Source organism: Balaenoptera musculus, chromosome 17 (assembly GCF_009873245.2).
Source record: "Balaenoptera musculus isolate JJ_BM4_2016_0621 chromosome 17, mBalMus1.pri.v3, whole genome shotgun sequence".
In the NCBI taxonomy this organism is placed as follows: Eukaryota; Metazoa; Chordata; class Mammalia; order Artiodactyla; family Balaenopteridae; genus Balaenoptera; species Balaenoptera musculus.
Genome location: NC_045801.1, coordinates 22,076,909 through 22,089,186, shown reverse-complemented (window position 1 = coordinate 22,089,186; position 12,278 = coordinate 22,076,909). Strand labels below are relative to the sequence as shown.

The window sequence follows — 12,278 nt, the reverse complement described above, 5'->3', positions numbered from 1 at the left end:
AATGTCCTGTGTTGTTCCACTGTTCCTCTTGTTATAACAGGCATGTGTTATTTTTGTAATTTGAAAACCGTAAGGATGTTTTTTAAAAACGTGGCAGCCTCCAGAACCAACCTTCATAACACCTTCCCCTATATATAAAAACTCACAGTAAGCAAGTCCCAGATGGAGTTTATCCTAGGGAATCTTAGTGAAGGACTAATAAGCCCTCAATACAAACCAGTTTACCTAAGTTGTTTTAAATTATTTATTTAAGGAAATTATTTATTTAAAGAATATGTTAGCTGGATAACGTTAGGGAAAACGTTGTATTCCTTTGGAGCTAATGGATGTTAACAAACATAAATATTTAAATATGAATATAAGGCAGAATAATATCACAATAGATATCTTTGCTGAATTATTTGGTATACTAGTATTTATGAAATTAAACAAAATAACCTTTATGAATTGTATTTAATATTTACCTATTTAATTCCATTTAGGACATGAATCTTTCATGAAAATTCTTGTTTGGGAATTAGTCATAACTTGCAGGAATAAATCATTTTCAGGTCAACTTGGCTTCATCAAAATTTCATGAAGAAAGAACTTCAAAATCATGTACAACAACATCATATTATAAATTATATTTGATCCAGATGTAATAAAGAATATGAAGAGTATGAAAAAAATAAAGAAAAATAAATTAATCCCCTACCTCAACTGAATGTCTATTTGGCCTGGAAAATATCCAGTGTACTGACCTGAGGAAAAAAATAGCAGCTAGCAATACTGAGACATTACTGTTCCTGTACTCTAAGGTCAAAAAAATTTTCAATGACTATTAAAAATTTTAATAATATTATAATAATTTTCAAAGTAAAATTTCAGATTTAAACTTATATCCAAATAGTTTCTCCAATAATGGCAATATTTGGCTTCTGCCTTTGTTGTGGCCAAATATTGATTTTCCAATACTAGGTCATTTGGCATCAGGCCAAAACGTATTCAGTGGACCATTTAATGAAAATGTCCCATTGGGTAAACAGTGATGCTTTACTGCAGACACTCCTTCTGGAACACCAATATGCATAATAAATGACTTGGGGATATTGTAATAAATGTCACTTCCTCTCTGATTAGTATTCCTCTCCCTCAGTACTTGTTTTGCATCAGAAATGGGCATATTAAACAAGCACACTAAGAACTTTTCTGCATGTCCGAGGATCATGTTTTGAGAAACACTGCTGTAACAGAAAATTCTGTTTTAAACTTGATAATCAGCAGTATAGACTGTCTTCTTACTGGTGAAATAAGGGTCAGTTGTGTAAATAGCACTGTCATATACATAGAGTTTGAAAAAAATGCTACAGTCTAGTAAATTAAAAAAAAAAAAACAAAACTAGAGTATGACTCAAATCCCTAGTCCTGAACCTCATTTTTCTTAGTAGTGAAACGTGGCTAACAGGATGGAGCTGGTAGATAAATCTGTGAGCCTGTTTTTAAAACTGTTTTGCAAGGCTGGGATAGTATATTTTCTGTCTTTGGTGGGATTATAGTCAGAGTGGGGTGTTGGCACACAGGGATAAAGAGAGTATTCAGATTGGAAGGTCATGAGCAATTATACTCAAGAACCATGAATCCAATCCTACAATAACTCTTCATGGCTTCCAATTCCTAAATTTATTTTCAGTTAAATGAAAGCAGTCATCTAAGTGATGTTGTGCTGTGAATCAAGACAGGGTTAACATTATAGAAGATTTTGGTTCCAATTTCATAAACCTATATCTTCAAATAAAACCCCAAATGCAAATAACACACCTCGATCACTTTGTAAGTTATTTTTCTGCATTGGTTCTTTCTCTCAATCTTTAGCTAAAACAAGATCTGGGACAGATTCCAGGCCAGAAGAAAAAATGCAAAATTCCATACTCCCCATTCTTTGATTATTTTGCCTAGAATTGAAGTGGATATGTGGCAGTTAGCCACGGGTGAACACAAAATTTTCAGATTTACTCTCTTCATTAATCAAGTTGACCAAGTAATTTCTAAACTTTCGGTCAGCTTTGTACCTCCCTGTTAGTAGCCCAGTATGTCGTTCTCCTACCTCAGAGACTACAGACATAAAAAGCGTTCTTAAAAGTCATATAGTCCTGCCAACCTATTTGACAGTGAGGAAGCTGAACCCAGGTTTCTTGGGGAGTTGCTCAAGGTCAAATGGCTTGGGTGAGGGGCAGAATTAGCACTCTAATTTAGGGACACTGACTCTTGGAAAACGAAGCTCTTGAATAAGTCCTCCGGAAACACTCCTTGCGAGTGATTTAGGATGGTCTCCAGGAGAAGAGGAAATGCAAAACGATGGGGACTTTTTGCCCTGACATTTGGCTTTTCAGTGGGAGTGGTCCTATGGCGGGAATGTGTGCGGGAGGTGAGGGGAAGTGCAAGAATATTTGAACTTCAGGCAGGGGACCTGAGTTCCGGTGATAGTTCTGACACTAAAGAACCACGTGCCCTTAGTAAACGTGCTTAACTTCTTTATAGGAAGGCAATCACTACAAACCTGCCCAATCATAGTCGCCCAATATACTTTGGTCGCTTTCTTCCCTCATTTGAGAATTATTAACATTAAAGGGAAAAATATAAGGTATATTACCTAGAACAGTGCCTAGGACATATTAAGGCTCAATATTTTCACTATTATTATACCGCGGATTTTTCAGATGCCGTGCCAGGTAACGTGCAAGAGGCAGTGTGTATTTCTTTTAACCTGGCCCATGACTGCGCATGTGCGCCTCTAATCGCGCACTTAGTCGTTTTCCCACTTACGCGCAAGCTCCGCCCCCGAGGGCGTGCCCCTTAAAGCGCGGGCACCGGGTAAAGCGCGCTCTCGTTTGGGAGTGACGTAAACCAGGCTCACAGATGGGGGCGTTTGCTTCCGGGGCCAAGGGTTCTTCATTTCCGGGAGAAGCCCGTCTTGCCAATAGCGGGTTGTGTGGCGGGGGAGTTCGCTGCTGCTTTCTGGTCCGGTGGCTCGCTCCGGGAAAGCCAGGCATGAAGATCACGAGGCAGAAACACGCCAAGAAGCATCTTGGCTTCTTCCGCAACAATTTTGGGGTCCGCGAGCCGTACCAGATCCTGCTGGACGGCACCTTCTGTCAGGCGGCTTTGCGGGGCCGCATCCAGCTGCGGGAGCAGCTGCCCCGCTACCTCATGGGGGAGACTCAGCTGTGCACCACCAGGTGGGCTTGGCTGGTCCGGGTGGAGGCGCGGGGGCCCCGCGGGTGCGGTAGAGGGGTGGCCGCTGCTCGCAGGCATCCATTGGGAGCCCTCGAGGGGCAAAGCGCGCCGCCCACGAGGAGTTGACAGTTCAGCGGGGCCGCTAAGGAGGGTGGGCGAGTATCTACCAAGTGGATAGACAGTGTAAGGTCCGGCGAGTATTCATCTTATCCTGGAGGATAAGAACACGTGCTTTGCCGTTCGACCTGGTTTCCACTATTGGACCCGGTTCCACCAGCTTTGTGATTTCGGGCAAGTTACTTAACCTCTCTGAGCCTTGGATTACTCATTTGTAGAAAAAAGCTCGTAACTACTTACAAACTTGCTAGAAGTCGGACGAGGTATAGTATATGTAGAGCATTTATTGGTATCTCAGACCTATATCCTCTAAGTGATTGCTTGTTGTTTGCATAGTTTTTCCCAGTTTAAGAATTTTTCAAGCTCCACAACTGCCCCATGATGTAATATCTTCGATTCCCAGAAAGATAAGTCAGGACTCGATGTTTCAAGAACTTTGTGCAAGGTCATTTGTTTATTCAGCTGTGTTTATTGAGCACCAGCCATACGCCGAGCACTGCTCTAGCCAGAGGATAACCTGGTGAACAGGATGATCTCCCAGCCCGTATGGCCAGCAAAGTGCATAAATCAACCTCTGATTGGTGTGTTTTGACCCCTAGTTTCCTCACTTCTTCAAAGTGTGGGAACACCTAAGATGGACTCTTGGGGGGTTGATTGGAGGAAGGATGGAATCAAGGAAGGTTCCACAGAGGAGATAACTTCTGAGCCCAGTCACGGTTCAGTTCTGAGGGGAAAGACATTTTTTGAGTGAAAGAAAAGGGAAGTGACTTGTAGGGACCTCTTGAACAAAGGAGTGGAGTTGTGAAATGCCAGGGAAAGAGATTAGAGCACAGCGTATATTTGGGAAAGAAGCTGGGAAGAAGATAGGTTGAGGCTGCATAATGAAGAACTACTATTCATAAACTTAGTTTTGTTTTGTTTTTTTCCTTTGTAGAATATTTCCTTTAAAAAGTGAACAGAGAAAATTTAAATGACCCATAATACCACACCAGTGACTTACCACTGTTAACATGTGGTGTATCATCCAGTTCTTTACACACACACACACACACACACGAATGGGCTCTTACTCTGCATGTGATATTAATGGCCTGCATTTCTCACAAAACACTACTCCATGAACAGCTTTCTATATTCAGAACTTCATGTGGGTTTCATTCAAGCAGAGCCTCAAATGGGTCATAGATGCCCCCTAAGTTTTTGTTTTGTTTTGTTTTTTTAAATCCTTCATGGGGGCTTCCCTGGTGGCGCAGTGGTTGAGAGTCTGCCTGCTAATGCGGGGGACACGGGTTCGAGCCCTGGTCTGGGAGGATCCCACATGCTGTGGAGCAACTAGGCCCATGAGCCACAACTGCTGAGCCTGCGCATCTAGAGCCTGTGCTCCAGAACAAGAGAGGCCGCGATAGTGAGAGGCCCGCGCACCGCGATGAAGGGTGGCCCCCGCTTGCCACAACTAGAGAGAGCCCCTCGCACAGAAACGAAGACCCAACACAGCCAAAAATAAATAAGTAAATAAATAAATAAATAATTTAAAAAAAAATCCTTCATGGGTTAGGTTTTTTTTAAAGAGCTCCTGACTTATTTATTTATTTATTTATTTAATTTTTTTGGCTGTGTTGGGTCTTCATTTCTGTGCGAGGGCTCTCTCTAGTTGTGGCAAGCGGGGGCCACTCTTCATCGCGGTGCGCGGGCCTCTCACTATCGCGGCCCCTCTTGTTGCGGAGCACAGGCTCCAGACGCGCAGGCTCAGCAGTTGTGGCTCACGGGCCTAGTTGCTCCGCGGCATGTGAGATCCTCCCAGACCAGGGCTCGAACCCCTGTCCCCTGCATTGGCAGGTAGATTCTCAACCACTGCGCCACCAGGGAAGCCCGCCCCCTAAGTTTTGATCCCCATCTCCTTCAGAGCTGCCAGACAAGTCCTCAGATGGTCTGTGCCCCAGAGTTGATTGCTTCTGGCTACAAGCCTTGTCCACTTACCCCTGTCTGCCATAGAAATACTAACATTTTTAATACAGGGCTGTAATATAAAGAAGGTTGAGAAGTACTGCATGAAATTATATTCCGCAGCATTTTTCCGCCTGGAGAATTTATTTTAACTTCTGGAATATTTCATACATACACAAAAACAGAATAGTATAACGAAATGTCTATCACCCAGTTTTTGCAATTATTGACATGGCCATTCTTTTTTTTTTTTTTTGGCTCCCTCGGGTGGGTCTTAGTTGCGGCATGTGGGATCTTTTGTTGAAGCGCGCAGGCTTCTCTCTAGTTGTGGCTCGTGGGCTTAGCTGCTCCATGGCATGTGGGATCTTAGTTCCCTGACCAGGGATCGAACCTGCATCCCCTGCATTGTAAGTGATTCTTAACCACTGGACCGCCAGGGAAGTCCCGACATGGCCATTCTTATTCATTTAAGAATAAGTTACTGCTAGTTTATTTGAAAGCATATGATTGTCAATTCTTGGTGTGTATCAAGAGATAAATGCTATCAGACCTGATAAGTATCTTCTAGAAAAGGTAACTGCAGCTATGTGAGGGGTAAGTTGGAGAAGCAAGAGAATGAAGACAGGCAAACCCGTTCTGTGGTTGTCTAGTCAAGAAGTAATGGGAGCCTGAACCTGAGAGAGGAGAGGTGGGAACTTCCACAAGGAGACGTTACAGAGGTAGATACCAACAGCTGAGATAGGACTACCACTGATGGGGTAGGGGCAGGGGTAGGAGTGAGGAAGCAAAGGTTAAATAGGATTTCTGATTTCGAAACAGTATCTGAGAAGATAATAAATTCAAAAAGATAGCAAGTCCTGGAGAATTCTGGAGGCAGGAAAGTAGTTTGATTTTAGACATCGTGAAGTTGACGAAGAGCTGATGGCGGGCCATCCACAGGAAATATTCAATAAGTAGTTGGCAATTTAGGCCTGAAACTCAAAATGGAGTTCAAAATGGATGACTTTAGAAAGCAAAATCTCTTAAAAAAAGCAAAAACGAATGGTGTGATAAAGCCCGTGAGGCAAGGTAGAGTCAGGCAAGGGCTGGCTAGGGTTGAAGAAATCTTTGACTCAGTAGTTCTCATAATTTTTAAGTGGGACAGAGGAAGTACCTGGGGAGCTTATTAAGATGCTAATGTTTGACTCCACAAGAGGTTCAGATTTGGGGATGAGAAAGGAGCTAGAAATTAATATCACTGTGTCATTCCAATAGGGGTAGTTTATAGATGACACTTTGAAAAACATTGCCTTGGGCTTCCCTGGTGGCGCAGTGGTTAAGAATCTGCCTGCCAATGCAGGGGACACGGGTTCGAGCCCTGGTCTGGGAAGATCCCACATGCCGCGGAGCAACTAAGCCCGTGAGCCACAACTACTGAGCCTGCGCGTCTGGAGCCTGTGCTCCGCAACGGGAGAGGTCGCGACAGTGAGAGGCCCGCGCACCGCGATGAAGAGTGGCCCCCGCTTGCCGCAACTAGAGAAAGCCCTCACACAGAAACGAAGACCCAACACAGCCAAAAATAAATAAATAAGTTTAAAAAAAAAAAAAAAAAAAGAAAAACATTGCCTGATATTAATATGAAAATGCAAAGTGAAAGAAAGTTGTGATTGTTTTTAAACACGCTGGTGACTTGAGAATGTTTACTTTTCTAAGCTGAAAATATTCTGAAGGTGCACCGATTTGCACTTGAAGGAGAAGCCTGTAGCACTGTGGTTGGTGCAAAGCATCTATCGTCAAACTACTTAGATTCACATTTCAACTCTACCTCTTATTAGTTGTTTGAATTTGGGCCTGTTACTTGAAATCTCTCAGAATGAGGTGTTCTAAAATAAGGATAATTTTACAGTAAGCTGCCCTCATACTGTATAGCACAGGGAAGTCTACCTTATGCACTGTGCTAACCTAAATGGGAGGGAAGTCCAGAAGGGAGGGGATATCTGTATGTGTGTGGCTGATTCCTTTTGTTGTGCAGTGGGAGCTAACACAACATTGTAAAGCAACCATACTCCAAGAAAAACTGATAAAAATAAATAGAATAAAAGTAGAAAAAAATAAAGTAAGCTGCCCAACTTTGTAGGGCTGTTGTGCAATAAACGAGAATTTATGTAAAGGCGGTTAGCATGCTGCCTGCACATCATAAATGCTCAGTACATGTTAACTTTTTATTATTTTCCTTCTACTTCGTGTATGCATTTTTCGGGTCTTTTAAGAGTGAAATGCTTAATGTATGGTTTGTAGTTTAAAAAGAAGAATTGAGTATTTTTTTTTATAATTTATGTGAACAACAGATATGCGTCTATTATAATTGTGAGCTGCTAATAACTTTTTTTTTTTTCAGGTGTGTGTTAAAAGAGTTGGAAACATTGGGAAAGGACTTATATGGGGCAAAGCTGATTGCACAAAAATGCCAGGTTCGAAACTGTCCCCATTTCAAGAATTCAGTGAGTGGATCAGAATGTCTGCTTTCCATGGTTGAAGATGGGAATCCTCACCATTATTTTGTGGCAACACAGGTGATACCACTTTTAAGACCAGAGTCAATCTTAATCATTTCTGTTTATACTCCATATGGAGCTATTTATCATTAGAAAAAATTAGGTGGAAGTGGTTTAAGTGTTTCAACTTTTTAAAATGCACACTTTCAAGTTAATTTGTAGTCAACAAAAGCAATTGTCATTTGAGAATTTGAGGAGAGAACCTTAAGCATAATGATTTTCTTCTAAATTACTGAAGTTTCCTTTTGTAAAATAAAAGTTATTGACAGATGTGATGATATGTTTTAGGGCTCTTGAGGGAAGGTAAGTAGAGCAAAGATTTTACATTTTATGTTTATGCATGTTTTTTCACGTTCCCGTATTTCATATTATTTCTTGGAAAGTCGTGTTTCATATTGTTTGAGACTATACCACCAGTATGGAACTGTGTCAGGCTTTTAAAGACTGGGAAGCAGGGGAGGAGAGACTCTCGGGGTCGATATTAATGAATAAGCTTGCATACATACAGATTTCCTTAAATTTGCTTGTAGGATTATAAAATTACACAATTAGAAGCAGAGCTGAGTCTAGAATCTGAGTCAGCTAATTCCTACTTTATTTCTATTCTTTCAGTCTCTGTGAGCATTCTTGACCCTTTCTGAAACATTTCTCAGAGTAGAAATGAGGGACATCATCTAGTATATTTACCTTTGTATTAGTTTGTAATTCGAGGTCCTAGAAAATTTGTGGTCTTAGACTATTGATCAATATAAAATATTGATAAATCCAGTTCACATTGTTGCCACTTAACTGTGCTCAGTTTTTATGTTTTTCTTCCTTTCTTTTTTTTTTTTTTAATATTTATTTATTTATTTATGGCTGTGTTGGGTCTTCGTTTCTGTGTGAGGGCCTTCTCTAGTTGTGGCAAGCGGGGGCCACTCTTCATCGCGGTGCGCAGGCCTCTCACTATCGCGGCCTCTCTTGTTGCGGAGCACGGGCTCCAGACGCGCAGGCTCAGTAATTGTGGCTCATGGACCCAGCTGCTCCGTGGCATGTAGGATCCTCCCAGACCAGGGCTCGAACCCGTGTCCCCTGCATTGGCAGGCAGACTCTCAACCACTGCACCACCAGGGAAGCCCTCTTCCTTTCTTTATCATGAAATATACTCCCATTAGTAAGACATACTGATTTGAAAAGTAAAACCTGTGATCTCTTTAATTTTCAGTATAGCCCTCTTTAAGTTCTTAGAATCTCTTTAAGGCATCTGATTTAATTGATATATTTGAACTAAATAATTCTATTTTTGTTTTTAATAGGATCAGAATTTGTCTATGAAAGTAAAGAAAAAGCCTGGAATTCCTCTCATGTTCATTATTCAGAACACTATAGTCTTGGACAAACCTTCTCCAAAAACAATTGCATTTGCTAAAGCAGTAGAGTCAGGTCAGCTTGTCTCAGGGCAAGAGAAACAAAGTATCAAGCAACTCAAAGAGGAACAGGGTTTAGTAAAAGACCCTGAACAGAGAAGAAAAAAAAAGCGCAGGAAAATAAGTGGCCCTAATCCTCTTAGCTGTTTGAAGAAAAAGAAAAAAACACAGGATACAAACTCATCTGCCTCTGAAAAGAAAAGGAAAAGAAAAAGAATCCGAAACAGATCTACCTCAAAAGTACTTTCCGAAAAGCAGAATGCAGGATAATGAGTCCTTTGGATACTTTTAAAGACATGCAAATATGAAAATGAATTTCTTTTTGAAACTGTGGAAGTACTTATGTTAAAAGACTAAACTTATTTTTGTAAATGAATATTGACCCACAAGCCTTTGTTTAAAATTATTTGTTAAAAAAAAAAAAAAACCAGAGTGGATGGATTTAGGTGTGATCATGTTCACTTTTCTTAGAGAATTTGGAGGTTGTTTTTTAATGTAAACTGTTGTCTCTTTCTGTCTTACTGCTGTCCCCCACCCTCCAACATTATATGCAGATAGTTTAAAAAAATCGTATAGTACCAAAACACTTGTGACAAAAAAGAGATAATCCCTTTTTCACATTCACAGAGGAAACTTTCTCTTTCAACTCATGTAGTGGTTGTAGAATTTACCTGTATATTTCCAAATAATATGAATCTGCTGCTACCTTTGGATCTGCCCATTATTTATTGACTTCCTACTAGAAAGAGTAGAAGTTTTGCTTATTTTACTCCACCATTTTTCTAATATATTAATATTTCAATCTTTATACATCCCAAATTCAGTATTTTCATTTTGATGACTACAAACTCTGTTTACTACTAAACCAAGTAGCATGCTATGGTTGAATTTGGTTTTTATGTTACTTTTTTGTTATTCTAGAAGTTAATAATGGCCTCATTTTCTTCTAGCATCTGACTTGATCTTGCCATATTCTCCAGTAACTCTGGAAAGGATCTCATAATTTTCAATATAATATCGGGTCATTTCTTACCCCTGGAATACTTCTGGAGCCAGCCCTCTGTCCTCCAATGTGGAAAGGTTTTCTGCCAAGCATGTTGCTCAGCTATCACCCAGGCATTTCCTGTCCTTATCCAGAGAATCTGCTTTGTCACTTCTGTAGCCTAGATTCTTCATTCTGCTCGTTCTTGATTTCCTCTTCTGCTGTGGTGGAGCTTAGAGTGTGTAGGAGGTACATTTTTTGAGGCTCAACCAGTGTGTCTAAACCTATATTTGTTTCACTGATAATCTAGCAAGATAAAGAATTCTTTGTTGAAAAATCATTTCTCTCAATTTTTCTTGAGAACTTCTTAATTTTTTATAAGATCCTAGGGGGGAAAAAACATCCCTTTACTTTTTTTGAGTTCTGGAAGATGATTTTCTTTTAGATGTAAATGTTATCTTAAATGGCAAAAATTCCAAAATAATACTCTTTCAGGTTGGCTTTAAATGTTACTTTAAAAATGTCTAAAGGGGGGGGCTTACCTGGTGGCACAGTGGTTAAGAATCCACCTGCCAATGTAGGGGACACGGGTTCGATCCCTGGTGAGGGAAGATCCCACATGCTGTGGAGCAACTAAGCCCATGCACCACAACTACTGAGCCTGCGCTCTAGAGCTCGTGAGCAACACCTGCTGAGCCCACGTGCCACAACTACTGAAGCCTGCTCGCCTAGAGCTCATGCTCCGCAATGAGAGAAGCCACTGCAATGAGAAGCCCGCACACTGCAACGAAGAGTAGCCCCCCTCGCCGCAACTAGAGAAGGCCTGCACACAGCAACGAAGACCCAACGCAGCCAAAAATAAATAAAATAAAAATTTAAAAAAACGTCTAAAGGGTTAATTCAATTAGGAATTGAATAATCAAGCTTTTCTTTTTCGGCCCCCTCCCCAATTGTTTAATCATCCTTCAGGCCAAAATTAAAGTATTTTTGCACTGTAAGTTTGAAGTATAAAGTTGTCAGATTGATCAGTAGCTCCTGACTTTGAGCTGCCTGTGATACCTTCAAATAGTTGTTCTGATCTGTATCCTTAGAATATCATGATCATGTATGAAGTACTTCATGAATAAGTTCTTATTTAGGCTAAAATAAATAACTTTTCTTAAATATGAGAACATTCAAATTTATTCCTATAGAAATGTCATTCTCAGTTGAATTCAGAGGTGCTTTTTTGGTGGAAAGTGGAATTTTAGCTTTACACCAGGAGGACCACACAGGCTATATTACCTGTCAAGCCAGATGAGTGTTTTCTATTGTCATTTCATGATTCTGGTTTAAATTCTTAATGGTAGGAATACTTTTTTAAAAGGAAAGCAAAGGTACTGGAAAAAAGTGAATATAGTTCTGTAGTTCTTGTGAGGAGAAGTAACATTTGTCAATAATGACAAGAGTTAAGATTAGCAAATCAAATGTAGATGAAGTGATAAAGCAAATGAAATGTACACTGATGATACTTGTTTCAATATCCTCAAATGCACAAATTTTAGGTATTTTTAACAAGGTTTATGTTTATTCAGTGCCATCTGATTGCCTATTATTAGAGTCCAAACTGGAGAGCTGGAAAAGTCAACTCACTTTTATAAAATAGTAATTTTTAAGTTAAAATATAAAAAATAAAATTCAAGGACTTTCCTGGTGGCGCAGTGGTTAAGAATGCAGGGGACATGGGCTTGAGCCCTGGTGCAGGAAGATCCCACATGCCGCGGAGCAACTAGGCCTGTGCGCCACAACTACTAAGCCTGCGCTCTAGAGCCCGCAAGCCACAACTACTGAAGTCCGCACGAAGCCTTCCCCAAAGGGACCTGTGGCCTTTTTCTAGAGTGAATGTGCTTTGGGGAATAAAAATATCTAGAACTTTTGGAGATTACTACACCCTGACTCTGAATTGATGCTGACTGCTAGGGTTTCAAAATGCAACTGGTCCAACATTCAAAATGGAGGTTTATGGTGGTCAGGTGATAAATTGAGTTACATGCCAAGTTTGAATCACAGTAGGTCCATGAGCCCACCCTGTGTTTTTTC

General features: G+C 40.6%; 1 protein-coding gene across 1 annotated transcript; it reads left to right on the top strand.

Annotated features, from left to right (window-relative positions):
* Positions 1–2,926: 2,926 nt before the first annotated feature.
* Positions 2,927–10,777, top strand: UTP23 (UTP23 small subunit processome component). Its single transcript, XM_036830986.1, has 3 exons — positions 2,927–3,218; positions 7,655–7,829; positions 9,107–10,777. The coding sequence occupies exons 1-3, from the start codon at positions 3,031–3,033 to the stop codon at positions 9,485–9,487; spliced, it is 744 nt and encodes a 247-aa protein (XP_036686881.1). The 5' UTR covers positions 2,927–3,030; the 3' UTR covers positions 9,488–10,777.
* Positions 10,778–12,278: the final 1,501 nt, after the last annotated feature.

Coding starts and splice junctions, on each gene's coding strand:
- UTP23 (XM_036830986.1), top strand. CDS start 3,031: ATGAAGATCACGAGGCAGAAACACGCCAAGAAGCATCTTGGCTTCTTC. Junction 3,219..7,654: donor ACTCAGCTGTGCACCACCAG/GTGGGCTTGGCT, acceptor TTTTTTTTTCAG/GTGTGTGTTAAAAGAGTTGG. Junction 7,830..9,106: donor ATTATTTTGTGGCAACACAG/GTGATACCACTT, acceptor TGTTTTTAATAG/GATCAGAATTTGTCTATGAA.